The 23488-nt window shown below is 42.6% G+C and overlaps 1 protein-coding gene across 4 annotated transcripts in view; it reads left to right on the forward strand.

The window, feature by feature from the left end:
• UVRAG (UV radiation resistance associated) overlaps nt 1–21051 on the forward strand; it is a 331075-nt gene extending 310024 nt beyond the window's left edge. For all 4 annotated transcript variants that reach the window (XR_012423532.1, XR_012423530.1, XM_065528736.2 and 1 more), the window contains one exon: nt 17539–21051. Coding sequence is in view for 2 of the 4 variants with exons in the window: in XM_065528736.2 (XP_065384808.1) it covers nt 17539–18241 (703 nt within the window). In the remaining 2 variants the exon portion in view is untranslated. The remainder of the gene's footprint in view (nt 1–17538) is intronic.
• Nucleotides 21052–23488: the final 2437 nt, after the last annotated feature.

A 23488-nucleotide genomic window follows, 5' to 3' on the forward strand; every position in this document is an offset into this window, starting at 1 on the left:
GTATATTTACCCATAGCGTTTGTGGAACGCTTCCTGTAATGGCATGCTCTTTTTTCTGAACAAGAAAGAATAAGAATAAGATAAAAGCAAGATTTCAAAGCCATCTGTCCTGTTTTTTTCATAGAATTTTTTATCCTAAGTTTAATTTTTCCTGATTATAGAGTTTAAACTGTGTAACACCTCCATGCAAAGTAGTGTAACACAGAGGAAGGAGCACTAGATTTGGGAATCCGAAAATATGGGTTCCAGCTTCAGCTCTATCACTTAATTTTCATAAGTTTGTTTTTGAGTATCAGTTGTTTTGTTTTGTTTTTGTTTTGTTTGGTTGAGATGGAGTCTCGCTCTATCACCCAGGCTGGAGTGCAGTGGTGCGATCTCAGCTCACTGCTACCTCCGCCTCCCGGGTTCACACGATTCTCCTGCCTCAGCCTCCCAAGTAGCTGCGATTATAGGCATGCACCACCACGCCCAGCTACTTTTTGTATTTTTAGTAGAGACGGGTTTTCACCATGTTGGGCAGGCTGGTCTCGAACTCCTGACCTCGTGATCTGCCTGCCTCGGCCTCCCAAAGTGCTGGGATTACAGGCGTGAGCCACCGCGCCCAGCTGAGTATCAGTTCTTTAAATGGAGTTAATATCACCAGTTACTGGGAAACTAGTGGTATTATTTGCCAATGATACTATTATTTCCCAACCATAGTTTTTGTAGGCCAAATGAGATAATGTTCATCAAAGTGGTTTATAAACTAAAATGAACTGTGCAAAGTATTATTAAGTATTATTTTGGATTTGACAATGCATTAAGCATCTCTTCGGCATATAGCATTGTTCAGGAGACAAAGGAAGATTCAAAAGTGTAAGATTTTCCCTGCTGTTCCTTAATCGACAGTTGTTTAGTTTATAATCTAAATTACAGATAAGACAAATTAAAAATTTTGAAGGACATGACTTGCAAAAATATTCTTATACATTGTTCACCCTCGCTGTCGTTTGGGACTTACAACCTGAGGCCCATCATTACTGTGTAGTCTGCTACAATGATGGAGGGCAACGTTGGGCTGACTTATTTTGGTTCAGGACCAGGCAAGCCATTTTTAAAGAGACAGAATCAATCTCAGTGACCTTAGTAAGGGTGGAGCACTGAGAAGTATCTTTGGCTGTTCAACAGCATGCTAGAATATTTCTCCAGAGTACTTTAGTGTTTAACAAACACTAGTGTTTAATGTTGGGAGAAGTAACTCGTGGCTTTATGTGAGGCCATCTCACTTTAGTGGTAAAATCTCCAAATAGTCCTTCTGCTGACCTATTTATAATGTAGTCCTCTGCTCCTTTTGGTAAATAGAATCAAGCTATAGCTTTAAATAAAAGTATTAGAAGATGAAAATACCTAAGAAATTTGACACATTTTAGGAAAATGTGTTTTCATTAAACTGAGAATAATGAAAATTTAGAATAAGTGAGCCAATCTACTTTCCTTAAAATCAAGTAATGATATGGTAGTTCTGCTTTTACGCCAAACCACTTACCCTTGAAAATGAGGCAGTATCCAGTATTTAAATCTTTACAAAGCCTCACTGTTTAGAAACAGATCTACCCTCTTCCCTTCCGTCCATCATCCTTATGCTGAATTCAGAACTGAAATCTGGCAGATGACCCTCTAGGGAAGTAAAAAACATGTTGTCTAGCTGACGTTGGTTTTTAAATTTAGATCAAATAACATTGCCTTTGAAGTCTCAAGAGTCCTACTTAAGGTAGCTATATCAGATAGGCTTGCTTTTGAGAGCATTTCTTGCAGGCCAGCACCCGTAATATGAAAAGTTAAGCCTAGTCAAAACTAAATGAAAAAGAAAGTTTTATTGGAGTTATTTACTCTAAGATAGCTGTTTCAGAAGAACCTTGACGAGTCATCTCCTTGCCTCTAGACAGGAACACACAAGGCATATGGGTATCCGTAGTATTTTAAAAGACCTTAGGGGACCAGGCTTCTTCCATAACTCATTCCAGAGTTGAAACACCCTCACTTCAGGAAATTCTTCCCTACATTTAACTTACAGGCCCCCTCCTGCGGTTAACACCCATTTCCACTTTTTTCTGCCTCCTGTCAGGATGGAGAACAGCTGGCCAACATCCTTTGTGCACTAACCCTCCACTGGCGACAGAAAGGCACTGGGTATCCCGGCCCCACCTCTCCCTGACTCCAGCAACTAAGTCTCTGAACCAAATTGAGATCTCTTTTCCCATTGTTTTTACTTGGGTCTTCTTTATTTCTGTTTACTCCTTTTGATTATAAAGTAGTATGTGCTCAATGAATAAAATTTGGAAGTTGTAAAAATATACAGAAGGGAAACAATAGCTCCATAATTCAGGCACAAAAAAATCACTGTTGTGTTAGTCAGTTTTCCTTGTGTTTCTTTTCTAATTCAGATCTTACCATCTGTACCAACACTTTTCAATAGAAATATAATATGAGCCATACATATAAATTTAAATATTCTGGCAGTCACATTTTTAAAAAGCTAAAGAGAAACAGGTAAGATAATTTTAATAATATATTTTATTTAATTCAAATAAAATCCAAGTTGTATATCCAAAATGTCTTGTAGACATGTAATCAACATTTTAAAGATGATTAATAAATATTTTACATTCTCTTTTTTCATACCAAGCCTTCTAAATCCAGTTTATACTTATAGCACATCTCAAGTCAGACTAACCACATTTCAAGTTCCAGCAACCAGTTCCTAGTGGTCATATTGGACAGTACAGTCTTTACAGCTTTTTTGTATACCATAATGTCTTAAGTATTTTATCAATGCCCTTTAAAACTTTTTATCATCATTTTTAATGGCTACGTAGTATTTCATCATTTAGATTTACTATAACAGTATATTGAGGCAGTTCTGTTTTTCTCAACACATTGCCAGAAAACATCACCTAAATGTTTCCTTTTGCACACAACTAATTAAATTCATTTTTACATAAAGCAAGTATATTCACTGAATATCTGTGTGTCTGTACTAAGTTATATTGGAAAGCAGAAGAGTGGGTTTCCAGAAACAAAGACTAGATCGCTCCCATATGCTATTTACAAGACTTGGCTCCACGGTTGGACTGCACACAAATACAGTATTTTATTCTGCCTTAAATGCCCTTCCCTTCATTTATTGCTCTACCCGACCCCCAACACACACATACATTGCCTGGTTCGCTTCCACTTATCCTTCAGGGTGCCAGTCAAATACAACCTCCTCTGATGAGTCTTCCCACTGATTACTGATTGCCTTCTTCATTGTAATATACAAAGTGTGTATTGTATTCAAAGCACCATGGTGTTCTGGTTATTGGTTTACTCTCTGTCTTCTCTACTAGAGTGGGAACTCCTTAATGATAGGAATCTTATTTTATACATCTCTTTATTTCCAGAGCCTCGAAAACTGTCAGGCAATGAAATGTGGATTTCAGTAATGTCTGAAATATGTGTTGAAAATGCAAATGATGCAACATTAAGCATCAGTTGGATGGTAAAATAATAAGTACTACCTTCAGAATTCAGAGATCACTTTAGATTGGCATGGTTAAAGAAGAAAGAATGAATGAAGGAGTTAAATAAATGAGTTAAAAAATGAATGAGGGCTGGGCATGGTGGCTCACGCCTGTAATCCCAGCACTTTGGGAGGCCGAGGCCGGTGGATCACCTGAGGTCAGGAGTTCCAGACCAGCCTGACCAACATGGTGAAAACCTATCTCTATTAATACAAAAAATTAGCCGGGCATGGTGGCACACACTTGTAATCCAAGCTACTTGGGAGGCTGAGACAGGAGAATCGCTTGAACCCAGGAAGCGGAGGTTGCAGTGAGCCGAGATTGTGCCATTGCACTCCAGCCTGGGCAACAAGAGCAAAACTCCATCTCAAAAAAAAAAAGAATGCAGCCGGGCGTGGTAGCTCACACCTATAATCCCAGCACTTTGGGAGGCCAAGGTGGGTGGATCACTTGAGGTCAGGAGTTCAAGACCAGCCTAAGCAACATGGAGAAACCCCATCTCTACTAAAAATACAAAAATTAGCCGGGCGTGGTAGTGCATGCCTGTAATTCCAGCTACTCGGGAGGCCAAGGCACGAGAATCACTTGAACATGGGAGGCGGAGGTTGCAGTGAGCCAAGATTGCACCCACAACTGCACTCAAGCCTGGGCAAAAAGAGCGAGACTCCATAAAAAAAAAAAAAAAAAAAAAAAAAAAAAAAACCAGTTAGGACTTGAATCGGGTTTTAAAAGATGGGCATACTTAAATGAATTAGAGAGAGAATTAGTATGAAAGCCACTGGGATATGCACACTAAAAAAGCAGTGTTTTTCAGTAGGCATTCATTAGCACTGGGGTCCCCAACCCTTGGCTGTGTACCTGTAGCAGTCCATATCCTGTTAGGAACCAGGCCTCACAGCAGGAGGTGAGTGGGGGCGAGTGAGGATTACCCCTGAACTCCACCTCCTATCAGATCAGCTGCAGCATTAGATTCTCATAGGAGCACAAACCCTATTGTGAACTGCATATGTGGGGGATCTAGGTTGTGTGCTCCTTGTGAGAAGCTAATGCCTGATGATCTGAGATGGAATAGTTTCATCCTGAAACCAGCCCCCTGCCCACGACCCATGGAGAAGTTGTCTTCCATGAAACCAGTCCCTGAGGCCAAAAAGGTTGGGGACCACTGCTGTAGCATATGTTGATAAGTGTCAGTAAGCAAGTATCCTTCTGGATCGAATGCGCTGCACTAAGTTTCAAGAAGGCTTAGCGATATGGTCTTTGCCCATCAAAAGCTGGTAAGTGTTGGCAGCATTAGAAATGAGCACTGGCTGCTTCAGTATGACCTTGGGTGCCAGGCGTGGGAGGTGTTTTTTGTTTGTTTGTTTTGAGACAGTATCTCGCTCTGTTGCTCAGGCTGGAGTGCAGTGGCGCCATCATAGCTCACTGCAACCTCGAACTCCTGGGCTCAAGTGATCCCCCCACCTCTGCCTCCCAAAGTGCTGGGACTGCAGGCATGAGCCACCCTGCCCAACTGTGACCTTTGGGCTTAAGCTCAACTTAGATATAATTCCCTGTGTTTTGTTTTGTTTAGCCTCTGGATCCATCTGAGGAAATTCCCTGTTTTAATTTTAAAGAGTTTACATATCATTTCATATTATGTTTCTTCTATAATTCTTCTCTTAATGGATAGCAATGTATAATAATAGTTAATATCATTATAGCTAATATCAAGTGACTATTACTGCAAAGCAGGTACTCTTCCAAAGCACTTTGAATATATTATTCAGTTAACTCATTTAATCCTCACACCACCCTGTGAATTAGGACCCACTAACCTCTCCCATCTTGGAACTGAGGGAACTGAGGAACTGAGGGGTTAAATCACTTAATGTGACACAGCCATCAAGTGGAAGAACTAAGATTTGAGCCCAGGCAGAGTAGTTTTAGAAGTCCTGCTTTAACCATTACATGGACAACCTCTCCTATAACTAGTTAAGAATAAAGTATTTTACACAAGGGATCATTTAGCATCTGGTGATTCCAGAAAAGGAGTCTTGTTATTACAGCCTTCTCCTGGTTTTCTTCATTCCTCTCTGAATGCTCCTTCTTACCTCATTTGAAGGCTCCTCTTCCTCTACCTCATCACAAAAAGCTGGAGCTCCTAAAGGCTCAGTCCTGGGCCCTTTTTTCTCTTACTTTATTCTTAGTGGAGATAAGTTCTGATATCAGAAATTGCCTCCTGTACATTTTCACAGCACATTCTACGTGCCCATGCATTTTTCTACCAGTCTTCCATCCCAGTCATGATATGCTCTTTGCTTTCTGCAAATGGAACCACTTTCCATTATTCTACACTAGCCAGGAAGCCAGGCAGAAACCTTGGTTCCTCCTTTTCTTCCTCACCCTTCTATCCAACTCTGGCAACTCCTGCCAATTTCTCCTGCTATTTCTATTTGTCTATGTGTGTACATTCCCATTATGATGTACGCCTCCATTACCTTTCACCTGTACTACTGCACAGCCTGCAGTCTCCCACCATCCACTCTGGCCCCTCCAGTCCAGTCTGCTCTCCAGCTGCAGCCAGAATGCACTTTCCAAAGTGTAAATCTCTCTCTCTCTCTCTCTCTCTCTCTCTCTCTCTCTCTCTCCCTCTCTCCTTTGCCTGAAAGTTCTCTCTACCTCTGACTCTCTCTCTCTCCTTTGTCTGAAAGTTCTAAACATGGCTTGTGACTGCTGCATGGTCTAGACTTTGTTTTACTCCTCAGTTTTATCTTCTACCATAGAACTCTTCACTCATTGACCTTTTGGGTCCTCAAACATTGTTATCTTTCTTGACAGAAGGTCTTAGCAAATGCTGTTCCTGCTGCCTGGAAGATACTCTCCTCACCAACCCATTCTTTACCTGATAAAGAACTCTATTAGCCCTTCTAATCTTGGCCTTTTCTGTCTGCGTCAGATCTCTGCTACAAGCTCTTTGAGCCCGTGTCCTCTCTGCATAGCACGGGTCAGAGGTGGTTGTTTGACATTGATGTCTGTGATTCTGTGATACTTGTCTGTCTTCTCTCACTAGACAATAAATTCCATGAAAACATGAACCATGGCCTTTTTCCAATTATTATAGCCCAGCGCAGCACCTAGTGTATAGTAGATACCCAGTATGTATTTGAAAAAGGGGGTAAATCAATTTTTTTTAATTAATTAATTAATTAATTTTTATTATTTTTTTTTTGAGACGGAGTCTCGCTCTGTCGCCCAGGCTGGAGTGCAGTGGCTCAATCTCCACTCACTGCAAGCTCTGCCTCCCAGGTTCACGCCATTCTCCTGCCTCAGCCTCCCGTGTAGCTGGGACTACAGGTGCCCGCCACTGCACCTGGCTAATTTTTGTATTTTTAGTAGAGACGGGGTTTCACCGTTTTAGCCCGGATGGTCTCCATCTCCTGACCTCATGATCTGCCCATCTCGGCCTCCCAAAGTGCTGGGATTACAGGCGTGAACCACTGCACCCGGCCCAATTAATTTGTGTTATACTCCACCTCCTTTAGGAGTATAGGGGACTACAAAAGATAAGGTTACCAAGATGTCATCTTTAGAGTCCCAGTCTCTTACTAAACAGTAATTAAATGGCGGCTAATTGTAACTCAAGCACTTCTGCCCAAGGCCTCCAGCATCTCTGGAAATAGTGGCAGAGCTATCATTTTTCTTTTGAAATAACAAACAACTAAACCCTCACAGTTTGGTTCATGTGAGAGTTTATTAGAGAGCTGACGGTAGGTCAGCGTTAGCTGTATCTTTCAAAGACTTCATCTCACAGATTCTGTCACAGGTCCTGGGAGTCTAATGCATCCTTTAGCTCCCTTCCAAGTCTAGTTTTTAAATTCTGAAAACATTCTCTGACCAGGGTTTTAATTTCCCTATTGAGTTTCTTCTGGGGCTGGGTTCTGTGAGATTGTTGTTCCTCTGGTTTCCCTGGCAAAGGTAGAGGTTTTTTAAAAATTTTTCCCTGGTTTTCAGCATAAACAGTTTATTATTCCCAAGTCTCAAGTGCTGTCCAGACACTCTGAGGGGTCCCCAGGTATCATTCCTGGCATCTCTTTCCTGTTCTTTCCATGTTCTCGTGTAGGATGTTACTTAAGCCCTATATAAATGACATCAAGATGGGCTATGTCTGTTTCTACAGACCATTTTACAGTCCTCATAATGTTGGTTGCCTGACTGTGATTTTAGTACATTAATTTGTGTGATGATTTCTTAAAGTGAAAGCTGATGAGTGAAGTGGTTGACTTGACCCCTCCCAGGACCTCTCTTTGTCTCCCTGGAGGATCACTGTGTATTCTCTGATGCCATGGAGCTCAGCCTGGAGCCTGAGCTGGCCTCCAGATGGGCTCTGGGCAATAGGCACCCCCTCATCCTCTGTCCACTGGCCCAAGCTGGGCCATGGAGGCCTGATGGCCAAGACATCACATCACAAAGCCTGGGGAACTGGATTTCTTCAGCTTGCTTATTTTGTTCTTTGCCTGTGGAACTCTTTCACCAATTCATCTTTCCATCACTACTCAGTTTAAATAAAATCCAAAGGCTGCCTTGTTCAGTTATACCGTTTTATACTCTGTTTTTATTTAGTCAGACTTTGGCAGGAAACCTTCCAAGCGAAGCCCAGGGGAAAAGTGACCATTGGCACAGATTTCAGCCTGTGCTTTTGGCCCAATATTGTTTCTATTTTTATTTTGTTTCGTGTTTTTGTTAACATCCAGGGCAAAGATTAAGTACTTACACTTATCTAGTAATGGTGAGAGGCCTTTAGATTGCTTGCCTGTGGCCTGGAGACTGCATGCTTAAAACTATTAACCCCCAGCTACCTCCTGGGAGATAAGATCTAGCTGTTAAATTTGGCTTTCCCTAAAGGAGGTTCTGAGCTCCTGCTTAATCTGAGAGAGGGAAAGTAGAAGGATAAATCCCAACCTTTGCTGAATTTTGAAAAAAGGATAGTAGCTTAATTTATGGAGGTTGTTTTTTGAAAAAAAAACTAACTTTATGTCATAATTTCTTAGCTGCCAAAAGACGTAATTCTACCTCAGCTTTGCCTTGGCAACCTGCTTTTGGCACTCTGTGCAAGCCTGTCGTTGCTCTGCATTATTTAAGCAGTAATCTTTAAGAAGGTGAGAAACTATTATTGCTTTTTAACACAGTTGACATGATATTGGCGCAGAGTAGTACCTAGAGCTTCAAACATTTCTAGTGGCCATCAACCAACTTAAACACCTCCATGTAAAGGTCTCCCTGCCATGAGGTCATAGATTGCTACAAGAGGGGAGAAAGAAGAAGATCAAAAGTTGTTTAAAAGTTGGGTTTTTTTTTTTCTTTTTAAGTATTCTTATTCCACTGAGTTGTAGCTGTAGATTTTGGCCAGGAGCCAGACAATCAAGATTTAGTATTTTGACCAGCTGTGATCTAGTAATGTCCCTCAGAGGAAACATTTTGTAGGAGGGAAAGACACATATTTGAGATTGTGAATTGTACTCTGTCCTCATACCTTACAGTGTGGGACCTGGTTGTAGACAGATAAAACAAGTACAAGTGAATCTGAAAGATTATTAGGAAAAAAAAAAAATGTTTCAAATGGTTAAAACCTCACCCCAGCTTCAAGAACTCTCTTGATGTGGTAAATCTTTACATGCTTTCTTTATTTCATTTTCCCGTAAGTTTCCACATTTACATCAGTTTGTGGCAGAATGTATTTCTGCTCATAGCTGATGCTTAGAATGCCTAACAGTATAATAAGTCTTAGAAAGTCAAAAGAGCAACACAAACTGAATGTAGGCAGGAAGAGAAGAGAAGGAAAATAAACCAATCCACTTAACCTAAAAATTATTCTCATTCTCACCCCGTCCTCAAATAGAAGTAGAGATCAAATGTAGATGTTTTGGTGACAATAAAAAACTTAAGATCCTAGGGACTGGGAAAGAGAAGGAAATTAACAGTTAGGCAGACCGGCTTGGTTAAATCACATATTTCTACCCAGTGGCTTCATGACCTTGGTCGAGTTACCTAACCTCTGTGCTTCAGTTTCTACATCTGTAAAATAAGGATGATGTTTGTAATACTTCATAGAGATGTCATAAGGATTAAATGAGACCATGTATAAAGCTGTTAACAGAGTGTTTAATCAGTAGCACTTTATAAATTTTAGTTGCCGTTGTTTTATTATTATTAATAATTTATTGGGTACTTATTCCTGGTACTAAGAATTTTACTTGTATATCTCATTAAATCCTTACTGCAATAACTGTTGGGTAGATATAACCATTTTATAAAAGAGGAAACCTAGGCTGGGAGCTGTGAAGTGCACCCTCAGTGTCTCGTGTTTCCTAACGATGGCGCTGCATGTGGAGCTCTGGCATGTTACCTATGGGAGATGTGGAAATGGGAATCACATTTTGGACTGGTGCTTTCTTAACTTGTTCTCTCTTTCCCAATCTCTTTTCTGTAAAAGGAGGCTATAGCTTCAGACAGTAAAACCAAGAGGAAGAGGGGAGGGAAATGATGGGGCAAGGATGGTGGAGTAGAGGAAACTGGGCAACTGGGCTCTACCAGTTCCTGGGTTGGCTTCATGGCAAGGTGTTTATATAATGGTTATAAAAGTGCTGCATATGGTCTTCCTCATTTTAGTCAGAGAAATAGAGAATTTCTCCCTCTTACAAAAATTCTCTCTCCCTGAAGCTAAATTCATGCAGCAAAAGGCTGCATCAGGGGTTTGGGGACAATTGGAATGTACCTCAAAGGATTCTGGGAAGTTCTTATAGTCCCTAGGCGGTAGGTAGATCATGTAAACAGAGGAATTTTGAGCATTTCGACTTTATTCAAAGCTTTCCCCACCTCATGTCCCCAAGAAAAAAAGAAAAAAAACCTAAAATTGTGTTTTGCATTGAACAAATTAAATCTGTTGATTGATTTGGATCTTTTTTTCTCCAAATCTCTTTTATACTTTTTTCTTTTTTCTTTTTTCTTTTTTTTTTTTTTTTTCTAAGACAGAGTCTCACTCTGTTGCCCAGGTTGGAGTGCAGTGGCTGCAATCTCGGCTCACTACAACCTCCACCTCCTGGGTTCAAGAGATTCTCCTGCCTCAGCCTCCCATGCAACTGGGATTACAGGTGCCCACCATGAAGCCGGGCTAATTTTTGTATTTTTAGTAGCGATGGGGCTTTGGCCTTGTTGGCCAGGCTGATCTTGAACTCCTGACCTCAGGTGATCCACCGACCTTGGCCTCCCAAAGTGCTGGGATTACAGGTGTGAGCCACCACACCCAGCCTTTTTTTTTTTTTTTTTTTTTTTTTTTTTTGAGGTAGGGGTCTTACCTTCATCCAAGGTAGAATGCAGTAACGTGATCATAGCTCACTGCAACCTCAACCTCCTGGACTCAAGTGATCCTCCCACCTCAGCCTCCCAAAGTGCTGGGACTACAGACATAAGCCACCACGCCCAGCACCGTACTTCTTCATTTGCTTCTTGCAGCTAGCTCCCTGATGTACGGAAGTGGAGGTGTGGGAAGGTAGGTGGGAGGAGTTCTGTTTGTTCCTGCTTGAAACAGTATGCTGTATAAGAGAAACAGTAAAAGGAGAATAATACTTGGAATTTGAGGCCCACTGAAATGAATTATAATGACAGCAACCACAGATACAACTACTACTGACACCAGTGTCTATGCCAGGCATCCTGCCAATGATTTTAAGCACATTATTTTATTTAATCCTTATTTAATCTAATGATCTATTTTATAAATAGTCATTAAATATGCCCACAGTCATATAACTCGGGGGTGTCCAACCCCCGGACCGCAGACTTTCACCCGTCTGTGGCCTGTTAAGAACCAGGCCGCACAGCAGGAGGCGATGGGGGTGAGCAGGCATTATCCCCTGAGCTCTGCCTCCCATCAGAGGAGCCATGGTATTAGATTCTCATAGGAGCACAAATCCTGTTGTGAACTGTATGTGTGAGGGATCTAGGTTGTGTGCTCCTTATGAGAATCTAACTAACGCCTGATGATCTGAGGTGGCAGTTCCATATCCCCGCCCCCAAGTCCACAGGAGAATTGTCTTCATGCAACAGGTACCTGGTGCCAAAAAGATTGAGGACCACTGATATAACTAATAAACGAATGTGACCTTAAGTTATAACTCCACATAGATGGGATCATAGTGGCAGAGCTAGGAGTAGAATCCAGGTCTTTGAACAGTCCTTCTTGTCACTACCGTCTCTAGAGCTGAAGAGATGAGAAAAGGTAGTTGATAGCAATAAATAAGGACTCACAGAATGAGAAACAATTTAATCATCTTAATTTAGAGAGCTCAGAGAAAACTTGATCCAAAGAAGCCAAACTGAAACTAGACTGTCCTCCTTGACATCTAAACTCCAGGCCACTTGGCTTCTCCCTCATTGTGCCATTGTTTGTGACCTCAGGAAATCCTTTTTTACTTATGGCAAAAGGTTTATTAAGTAATTTAACAGTCTCTGGTGTGGTTCAATTATTCAACAAGCTATACTGTGTTTCACTAAACCATAGCCTAGTAAATTTGCAATTATGGTATCTTTGGGTTGTTGTTTTTTAATAAATTCCTTTTAATTGCAACATTAAACCCCAGATGTCATGTTTCCAGTTTGGAGCTAAGCCCAACTGGAAGAGACAGCCACTCACGGGAAATGGCTGGTGAGGAGAATGTGTGCAGTGAACTAGCAGACTCGGTCCAGTTGCTTGAACCTCAGGCTCTGCACCCGCAATTCTAGTGCCTCCAAACACACGGGGCCCCTTGGTGGGAGCAGACAATAAAGAAAAGCTACCGAGTTTCCTAATATGTCCACACCTCCCAAAAAGCACACATTTTTGCTTTTGGTTGTCTAAGGGTAGAGGCTCCCTGTAAGTTTTTCATCACAACATAAATAATGTACTAATTGCATTTGATGAGTAAATTGTCAACAGCCTTTAAAAATTGGTCATATAATTAGTAAATCTGTGAGTTTCAACCTCTTCATCTAGGTGAAATAGTCATGAAGCCAGACTGTAATCAAAGAATCTTGAAACCTCCTGAATATTCTGTTTTGAACTATTATTTGCCTTTTTAATTCCTGCCTTTCTCTCTTTAGGCAAGAGTAGAGATAAAAATACTCTTATTTCTTTATCTTATACTAAAATATGAATGAAGGGTCTTTCTCAAAACGTTCTGTTAAATATAAAATCAAAATTATTTTATGAAAAATCTCTGCAGTATGTTTTTATACAGAGATGCTCACAGCAGTTTGTTTTTTAATAGTAAAGGTTCAGAAACATCCTAAATCTACAAAAGCAAGGGAATAATTAAGTAAATTATGATAGTCCATTCAGTGAAGCAGCCGTTTAGAATTCTGCTTACCAGGAGGTTTTAATAGCATCCAACAGTAGGACATAGAATTCTGTATATACCAGAAACACGGCTTTAGTGTTTCTTTCTTGTTTCCTTTTTTTTTTTTTTTTTTTTTTTTTTTTTTTGAGACAAGGTCTTGCTCTGTCGCCCAAGCTAAAGTGCAGTGGCGTGATCGCAGCTCACTGCAACCCAGGCTCATGCAATCCTCCCACCTCAGCACACAGCTGGTGGGACTACAGGCGCTCACCACCATACCCAGCTAATTTTTTAATTTTTTGTAGAGACAGGGTCTCCCTGTGTGGCCCAGGCTGGTCTCAAACTCCTGGGTTCAAGCAGTCCTCCTACAGTGCTGGGATCACAGGTGTGAGCTGCCTGCCACACCTAACCCATAGGATTTCTTTTTTTTTTTTTGAGACGGAGTCTCGCTCTGTCGCCGGGGCTGGAGCGCAGTGGCCGGATCTCAGCTCACTGCAAGCTCCGCCTCCCGGGTTTACGCCATTCTCCTGCCTCAGCCTCTTGTGTAGCTGGGACTACAGGCGCCCGCCACCTCGCCCGGCTAGTTTTTTGTATTTTTTTAGTAGAGACGGGGTTTCACCGTGTTCGCCAGGATGGTCTCGATCTCCTGACCTCGTGATCCGCCCGTCTCGGCCTCCCAAAGTGCTAGGATTACAGGCTTGAGCCACCGCGCCCGGCCTAGGATTTCTTTTAGAATTCAACACACGTATTTAAAATCAAAGTCTGAAAGGAAAATACCCAAAATTAATAGCAGTTGCTTGATGGGTAATAGACTTGTAAGTTTTTATTTTTTTTATATAGTTAACATATTTTTAGTTTTCCTGTGAGTAAAACTATTGTAATAACTAAAAATACATGCGTGTTTAATGTAATCATTCGATACTTCAACTGTTTGGAGCTTGGCTATCTTAAAAATTGGGATGTAGCTGGGAATCTTGGAAGTAATAAAAAAAAATCAATTCTGAACAGCCAAAACTATGTTACCAAACTCATATAATAAATAAAGCATGTTATGCCCAGGACAGCTCCTGGCCCGCCACTGAAATTCTGTTTACTCATACTTCGCACACAATTTTCAGGATATCTGCTTTACAAGAACACAGCAAACTAAGAAAAGGGTAGAGCGGCCACTGCGGGCAGGGGCACTGACTCAACCACTCTCAGCACCAGAGGGGAATGGAAGAACCCATGCCAGACTTACCTCCAGACCCGCGTCCTATGGAACAGACACCACTGAACATCTGTAGTCCTCTTACTCTGTCGTCGCTCAGTAATACATGTTCATATCTGTGGCCCACGGGGCTCAGAACATGGTTGACGGTCGAGAAAATGCCTTTTCTTGTTCAACTTTTTTAAGATCGTAAGAAAAGCTGTAATAAAAATTTTTGAAAGGTTTAATCTCATGTAACTAAAAATGGAGGGAAAAATGTGGTGATAAAAAGGTAAACCTTAGATATGTAGACTTCTTCATTATCTTTCCAAAAATAACTAATTTCCTTACCATTCTTAAGAGAGAACATTTTGGCTGGGACCTGTGGCTCACACCTGTAATCCCAATATTTTGGGAGGCCAAGGCAAGAGGATCACTTGAGCCCAGGAGTTGGAGACCAGTGTGTGCAAGATGATGAGACCCTGTCTCTAAAAAAAGTTAAAACTAAAAAACATTAACCGGGCATGGTAGCACACACCTGTAGTCTCAGCTACTTGGGAGACTGAGGTGGGAGGATCCCTTGAGGCCAGGAGTTGAGGCCGCAGTGAGCTGTGATCACACCAGTGCACTCTAGCCTGAGCAACAGAGTGAGACTTTGTCTCTAAAAAGCTTTTTTTTTTTTTAATTTAGAAAATTAAAAAAATTTAAAAATGAAAAAACGAAGAGAGAGAGAACCTTTTACTGGTACTTGGATTTTCCAATTTGAATCTGATACTACCATTACCTGAGTTTTCATACAGATCCAAGGGAACTGGAGAAGAATGTCACAAAATCAGGACGTCAGAAAATACCAAAGTTCCCACCTCTCAAAGCCTTGGAGTCCATCCATGAAAACAGGAATAACATACCATCTTAGAGTTTGTGGGCAAATGAGAAAGCACTTAGCTTGATGTGTACTATGTCTTTGGCACTTAGCAAATGTTACTTGAATTTGAATGTTGTGTTCCCATGTGGGACACGATAGATAGGATGGGCTCTGGAGTCAGACGGAATCTAGTTCAGATGTGATTCTTCAGCCTTGAACAAACCGCATGACCCACCACCTGCTATCTTCCTCGCAGGACACTCGAGGGCTGTGTGGGCAGCACATCTTCCACGGGGCTCAGAACATTATTGACGGTCGGGAAAATGGTCGTTCCCTTCGCATTGTAGTTGGCGAGGTGGGGCAGTGGGGGTTGTTACACCTCATTACTTTTCTGTTGTACGAAGTGGAGAACTTTTAGAGCGTCTCAGAATCAATGAGGGCTACAAACACCCTGTTCCTCTTGTGTGGCAAGCACTGCTGGGTGTGCCCCAGGCCTGTTTCTCATGCCCTGCCTTTTATCAGCCCACTGGGAGCCCCACAGAGCAGCAGAGCAGGACGCCTGGGGTGGGGGCAGGGGTGGGAGGACGGCAGCACAGGGTCGCAGCATGAGGGGTTAAGCACCTGGCTCTAGCCACACACCAACAAATCACCTTCAGTGTTGCAGGCTGCTTCACCTGGTGCTTCCACCCCTCGTGGGCTGGGCTGGCAAATGAAAGCTAGGCTTGTCTGCACAGAATAGACTGTAGACTGAGGTGCTGCTGATGTTCTCTTTTGGTTTGAGTACCTAGTCAGCCTGCAAGATCATTTAGAGAGGGACATGGTCAGCAAGTGGTAGAGTAAAAACAAGGTTTGCAGAAATGTGTAGCTTACCCAATTATTGGGAGTTGTGACAACATATTAACTATAAACCTAGATCGAGGCCAGCAGATTTTGCTCTGTTTTGTTTTTTCTTGAGAACTAAAAACTGTAATTTACTGTTCTACTTGCCTAGTTCTATATGCACCCCAGTTACCACTCCTAATTATGAAATCTCTCCTGGCATCAGTACTCACAGCCAGGCAGAGGAGCCTGATGGACCCAAGGATTAGAAGCTGTGTGGTTGCCCCTTCCCAAGAATAACCCTTGCTTGGGTGTCTGAGACTGCAGGTATAATCCTGCATCAGAAACAGTCTGAGAGGAGAGAGAGCAGGGAGCTGGGGCCAGGGCTTGTGGCTATAGAAACAAGTAGAAGAAATCCCAGATCTCTTCTTTTCTGGGGCACTTCTTGCTATTGTAATTTGAAAATGTATTATTTGAATAATGAGGAATGTCTTTCTCCTTCAGGATTGGTAGCTCCTTGGAGGCAGGGCCTACTGGTCTTGCATCTGTCTCCCTGCCTCAAGGCCAAGCACATATGGGAACTATTTGTTGGGTATGTGTAGTTTCAAGTTCTGCCTCTACCCCTGCCTAGTGGTTGCCCTTCTGCAAGCCACTTAACCGTCTGTGCGTGTTTCCTCATCTGAAGCACACAAGTCAAATGATCTGTGTGCACCTCCCTCTGCCTCTGGACCCAATCTATTCATATGGTTGTATTGAAGCTAATTTCATCCACATACAAGAATGTCTAGAGCTAGCATAGTGTATAACATAGCCATCATTTCCAGGATGTAGATACTCTTATTTCCATTAACTGATTATTATTTATTATTTCAGACTTAACTTTACCCTGCTTTCTCTATAGAGTTTTGGTAAAGACTAAGTGAAATGATGTATAGGAAATTACTTCAGAAATTATAAAGTTTGTATAACTGAACAATGATTATTATTGCTGGCCCAAAGATACCCTCCTGAGAAGAAACTCAGACTCAAAAGATGGCACTGCAGACCAAGTATTGTAAAACATATGTGTGGCTAGCCCCATCAAAGAATGTATTTCCCAAGGTAGTTTTTCATTAAAAAAAAAAAAAAAAGGAACCCCTCAAAAAAATTTTTTTTTAATTTTTAAAATGTCACCTTGACCCTCTCTCTCTCTCTGCCAGTTCTCTAATGCAAGGTGGTTAGCATTTATTAGCATTTGAGTGTTGGCAAGGTCGTTGGTCATGAAATCATGAGTCACAGATCTTAGTCTCGCCTTGTCGCTGCCTCACTGAGTGTGGGCAAGTCATGTAACTTCGCTGCCAGATGAGGATGCCTGCTTTTCAAAGCTAAAATAAGAATTGAATTGCACTAAAAACAAGAATGAAATTATGGATAGCCCTTCAGAAATATGAAGTTGGTTACATCCTTCACATGTTTTTCTTGCCAGATCCAGCCTGTCCAGTTACTTCACCGCTTCCCTATAGGACAAGGTTTCTGTTGCCCGCCCCGCCTTGGGCCGTCTTCTCTAAATATATTGCATTGTGTCTGTATCCTGCTGGAAGGAAGCTCCCAAAGTTGGACCCACATACCTCATGTTGTTTTTTGCATTCACACACTGCAATAACTATAGTCTAAGATTGATTCTTACCTATTTTTATTAGCTCAGACCTAAGTATGCTGTTTCCTGTCACTGGATCCAGAAGGCTTACACCAAGTTCTGAAGTAGAAAGTAACTTCTTGTTTTTGTTTCTCTTCTAGTGACAGACATCACACCTCCAGTGCAATCCCTGTTCCTAAAAGACAAAGCTCCATATTTGGGGTTGCAGATGTAGGCTTCTCTGGGGGGATCCCTTCACCAGACAAAGGACATCGAAAACGGGCCAGCTCTGAGAATGAGAGACTTCAGTACAAAACCCCTCCTCCCAGTTACAACTCAGCATTAGGCCAGCCTGTGACCACTGTCACCTCCGTGGGAGAGGCCGAGAGAAAAATAACCTCTCTCTCCTCCTCCTTGGACACCTCCTTGGACTTCTCCAAAGAAAACAAGAAAAAAGGAGAGGATCTAGTTGACAGCTTAAACGGAGGCCATGTGAATGTGCGCCCTCGCCAAGAACAAGGAGAAGCCCCCTCCGAGCACCAGGCCACAGTCAATGGCACTCTCCTACCCGGCGAGCAGGCCGGGCCCGCCAGTGTCCAGCTTCCAGGCGAGTTCCACCCAGTCTCAGAAGCTGAGCTCTGCTGTACTGTGGAGCAAGCAGAAGAAATCATCGGGCTGGAAGCCACAGGTTTCACCTCAGGCGATCAGCTAGAAGCATTTAACTGCATCCCGGTGGACAGTGCTGTGGCGGTAGAGTGTGACGAACAGGTTCTGGGAGAATTTGAAGAGTTCTCCCGAAGGATCTACGCACTGAATGAAAACGTCTCCAGCTTCCGCCGGCCACGCAGGAGTTCCGAGAAGTGAAGTGAGCAGGTCAACAGTAGGACCGGGGCAGAAGCTCTGCCTAAAATGAAGTGAAAGCTGCACTTAACCCTTTGTAATAATGATGACACAAAATGAATATTAATGGAGGATATTCCTCGGAAAAACAGACTTTGGGAATGAAGGAGGGACTCAGGATCATTGTTATCAGTGGGCCAAAGTTAGATTTTGCTTTCAAGATTTGCTTTTCAGGCCTGATGATTATTTTAAAGCAAAAATCACCCTCTAGTTGAAAGAGCTTACAGCTTGAGTCACCTTTTAGCTATTTGTCTGCTTTTTATTTACCCTTCTATGTTATCCTCAGAGGGAAGATGATAATATATAAATAATATAATGAACTCACCCTTAGTTTCGCATAAGCATTTGCCCTCACCATGGCTTGTAAAACTTTGGGAAAATGGAATATTCAGAAATAGATTTCCACCATGTACTGAAAGGTCTGTGGCCATCCGTGAGGTAGATGAAGAAGCAGCATAGTGGTCTCCTTACACCCAGGCCCATCTGTCCCTCTCCCTGCCCCTGGGTACCACAGTCCACCTTTAGACTCTACTGTCGCCCCATCTTCTCCATGAATGGGCCATGCGTCCTGAAAACAGGACATCAGATTCACTGGTTCTGTAACCAAGTAGCCATGACGTTCCATCTCTTCTAACCAGCTATGGCCTTTTCCCCACCTCTGCCATACCCTTAATGTGGCCCTCAGATTAGATGAAAAACTTCCAGTGGATCCCAGGGGAACCCTCGAGGACCTCGAGGTTACTGTAGTCAGATGCCATCTCATCCCCTGTGGGGGCCGAAGTTTTTATGTGGGCAGGAACTAGGCATGCTTTCTGGCAATGCACTCATCAGACAAAAATCCCTTGATGTAAATCCCGTGTTAATTTATTAAATTTCAGTCAGAAGGTTGGCATTTACGTGACAGAATGTATGTAGAGAGTCAGGGTGTCTGGTAGGCAAACTGCAAGGCAGTTGAGATAGTTGGATTAAGAGGCTAGACGAGATATAGAATACTATTGGTATGTGTGCAATTTGATGAATATTAAATTATGTTTTGAAGTCCAGTTGTCATTCCTGCATTTAGATTTCATTTGCTATTGCTTTATACGTTATGTACCCAAGGACATTGCCTCAGGGTTGCAAACTCTTTAAAGGAAAATTTATCCATATATCCATGTATTATATAGAAGAATAAAAATTGAGTTTACTTCACCCGACCTGATTTTTTTTCCCAGCTTGGAAATTCCTTTTGAACCTACGTCTCCATATGTCACATCATGACAGGACTAGCCTGAACAAAAGCCATGTCTATCTAAGCGGAGGCTGTTGACTTCATTCAGTTTACGTATTGTATATAGCAACACAAACACTTGACAGGTATACACTCCAGTCGCCGCATTTGTCCTGCATGACAGCTTCACTCGCAGGCCTCACAGTCACTTTATATTGTGTCCAAGCATTCCTGGGCTCAAGTTTAATGTATAGCTATATTGTTGTTTTCCATGTAGAGAACTCATAGGATGACTACATCGCAGATAAACCCAACTCTCAGGCAGTCGAAAGCTTTAACTGGATCTGCAGAAGCCCATCTTCCTCCACATGAGGAGGTGGGGCTCCTTCACACGGAGCGGGAGCTTCTCTGCAGTGTACTGTCTGTCGCTCATTTTAGAGTCAGTGAGGGTGCAGACAGACAGCACCGTGGATATGCACATGCTGCGGGGCCCTCCAGGGAAGTAACATTTACAAAAAAAAAAAAAAAAGGTTCTGAGGGGCAGTGTTAGGATTGCAGAATGGAATGTCAACCCTGTGGGACTTAATGATTGCCCCAGATGTGGGATGGACTTAAATGGCATACCAAACTCAAAGTAGGTACATTGGGTTGCAAGGCATCCAGCCTGGCTCTGGCACCACCGAGGAACAGGACTCCTCGTGATTACAGTGTCCATCTCAGGTCCACACAACCAGGAGAGCCTGGACTCAGGTCCACCCGTCAGTGCCCCCCACCGCTGTGCAGACTCCCTGGTTGATTCTGGGCTTCATGGCTTTTCACTGCACCACGGGGAGCCCTGCTCTAGAATGTCATCGGGCTGCTCAGAGCTGATTGCTAGGTACACATTTGCCTCGACCCACACAGCCCTGTGGTGACGCCTCAAAACACCACTTAGGTTTGGGTTCATTTAGTTCGAATTTGGGGTTTTCATTTGAACTTGTTTGATGTCTGCAGTTGCTGCCATGACCTGGGTAGAACCTATGGGATTACCCGTCTCCTGGAATAAGTTCAACGTTTTCCAAAGTTGTAGAGTTAGTTTGGCCCCTGTTTAAAGTGGCTGGGGACAAAACATGGGATTAGTTATTATCTCCTAACCTTTTAAATAAGTTTTGTAAATCACTAAGAAAATTAAGTTTGCTTGGAAGATATAAGTTGAATTGGAAACTGATTACTATCTATTTCTGAACTGCTAAGAACCCTTTCAGTTTTCATACAGCCAAGACGCTTTTAAACAGCCGGCAAATGTTATCAAATGAATATTTGATTGTGTTTTTTCTCTTCACTTCCCCTTAACCACTTTAGAAATTCCAGAGACTTTTTCCCCTCAGAATATTAGTTTTGGAAGATTGTACCCAGCTATATATTTTTTAGCAGTTCTAATGGTGCCCATTTATCCTGACCTAACCAGTTATTTAAATAATTTTTTAAACCACCACGAATAATAAATGGCATGTGAAACTGATCTGTTGGTAACTGGAAGAAAACTCAGCATCTGTATTTATACAATAAAATTGATTAGTATTTATTTTGAGAGTTAAAAGTGTATATTATTTCCCTGCTATGTTTGAGTCCTGTCTTCATTGTTTTGAATTTCATATTGAAGCTGGGTTAACCACGAAAACCTTGTTCTTAAAGAGCCAGCATTTATCGAGCACACTTGCTCTCACACGCTCACACACACTCTCTCTCTCCACATGTGTGTAAGGGACTGGGCTAAACAAGGTTAATAAAGAGATGAATAAACCTTGACCTCTGCCATGTTCTCTAGTGAGGCGCACAGGTATGTTAGCTATTAATTCAGTGTGCTAAATTCTGTGATGGAGAGATGTACAGCCATTCTATGGAATGCAGACAAAGCTGTTAATTGTCACTCAAGGGTCAGGAAAGATTCATGGAAGTAATGCAGATTAAAGATATATAAGATTTCACACTGTGGATAGAGAGAACAGCATGGGCACAGGCCCAGAGCCAAGGCCTTGGGTGTGAGCTTGGAAACGTGCTGTGCTTGGGGCCTGAATGGGTGTGAGGAAGGGCAAAAGGGGAAACTGAGTTATAGGCCAATTGGAAGGACTTAAGGTGCCAAAGAGATTTGGATGAATCCAGTAGGCAACTGGTAGGTACACTTTCCAGACTTGAAGCAAAAGAGTAACTTGGTTAGATCTGACTTATGACTTGCAGCTGGTTTCAGGCTGGACTCCAGTGATACTTGCTTGAGTCTGTTTAATCATCTTTTCTTTGTGTTTGGGGGCGGGGGGGGAAATCTGTATCTGAAAAAGAGATGCATCCCTCTGTCCCTAGTATTTTCAGGGAATGATATAGTTGGGATGTTTGTCTCCTCCAAATCTCGTGTTGAAATGTGATTCGGCATGTTGGAGGTGGAGACTGGTGGGATGTGATTGGATCATGGGAGCAGACCCCTCATGAATGGCTTAGTACCATCCCTTTGACGATAAGTGAGTTCTCAGTTCACCCAGGATCTGATTGTTTAAGAGTCTGGGATCTCCCTTGAGACCATCCTGGCTAACACGGTGAAACCCCGTCTCTACTAAAAATACAAAAAATTAGCCGGGCATGGTGGCAGGTGCCTGTAGTCCCAGCTACTCGGGAGGCTGAGGCAAGAGAGTCTCTGGAACCGGGGAGGCGGAAGTTGCAGTGAGCCCAGATCGCGCCACTGCACTCCAGCCTGGGCAGCAAAGTGAGACTCTGTATCAAAAAAAAAAAAGCCTGGGATCTCCCTTTTGTCTCCTGCTATCGCTCTTGCCATGTGACATGCTGACACCCCATCGACTTCTGCCATGATTGTAAGCTTTCTGAAGCCTGCCCGGAAGCTGAGCAAATGTTGGCACCATGCTTATACAGCCTGCAGAATCGTAAGCCCATTAAACATCTTTCCTTCATAAATCACCCAGCCTCTCGTATTCCTTTACAGCAACACAAAAATGGACTAATACAGGTACATATTGAATAAATCTAGGTTTTTACTGTGTAGTACTGAGCACAGCCAGCATCTCTTCTTTAGAAGCTAGATTCTGAATGTCCTGTGGCCCCTGTTCACCTCTCTGCAGCTCTGCTGCTTTGAAGCTATGACCCTGGAAGTCACTGAGCTTTTGAGAACTTCCATTTCTTCATCTGTAAACAAGTGGAGAGGACTCTGCCCTTCTCAATTACATTTGCAGGGGACCCGCCACATCATAGGTGCTCCATCAATGTTAGTTACCTTGGGTCTCAGAGGAAGCCACTTTGCCGGGATAGAAAGGATGCCTAGGACTTAGCGGGTTTCCTGTTCTAGCACTTGGAGCACAGCCACTTAACCTCTCTGGATTTGACTCCTAATCTGTGAAGCAGGGATAATACCCCACCCCTGAGGATTGATAGAATGTTAGAAGAGATAAACATCTTCATGAAAGCACGGAATTATCTTTATAAAGCACCATACACATCAATGAGGATTTCTTGCATTCTTTGTGTCAGGCTTTGGTGGGATCGTTGAAATACAGATATACATTCTGTATACATTGAGAATGTGTACTAGGGCTGAAACTAGTCTTCCGAAACCTAAGCTCTGCCGGGTGTACTGGCTCCCGCCTGTAATCCCAGCACTTTGGGAGGCAAAGGTGGGTGGATCACTTGAGGTCAGGAGTTTGAGACCAGCCTGGCCAACATGGTAAAACCCCGTCTCCACTAAAAATACACAAATTAGCCAGGCATGGTGGTGTGCACCTGTAATTCTAGCTACTCCAGAGGCTGAGGCAGTAGAATCACTTGAACTTGGGAGGCGGAGGTTGCAGTGAGCCGAGATCATGCCACTGCACTCCAGCCTGGGCGACAGAGCGAGACTCCGTCTCAAAAAAAAAGAAAAAGAAGAAAACCTAGGCTCTAAACAAATGTGAAATATTTCAAAGTGCTTTGGTGGTAGGCAGCACCGACAAGGTGTAGAGACATGGCCTCTCGGCCATAATGTC

The sequence above is a fragment of the Macaca fascicularis genome, chromosome 14 (genome assembly GCF_037993035.2).
Source record: "Macaca fascicularis isolate 582-1 chromosome 14, T2T-MFA8v1.1".
Taxonomy (NCBI): domain Eukaryota; kingdom Metazoa; phylum Chordata; class Mammalia; order Primates; family Cercopithecidae; genus Macaca; species Macaca fascicularis.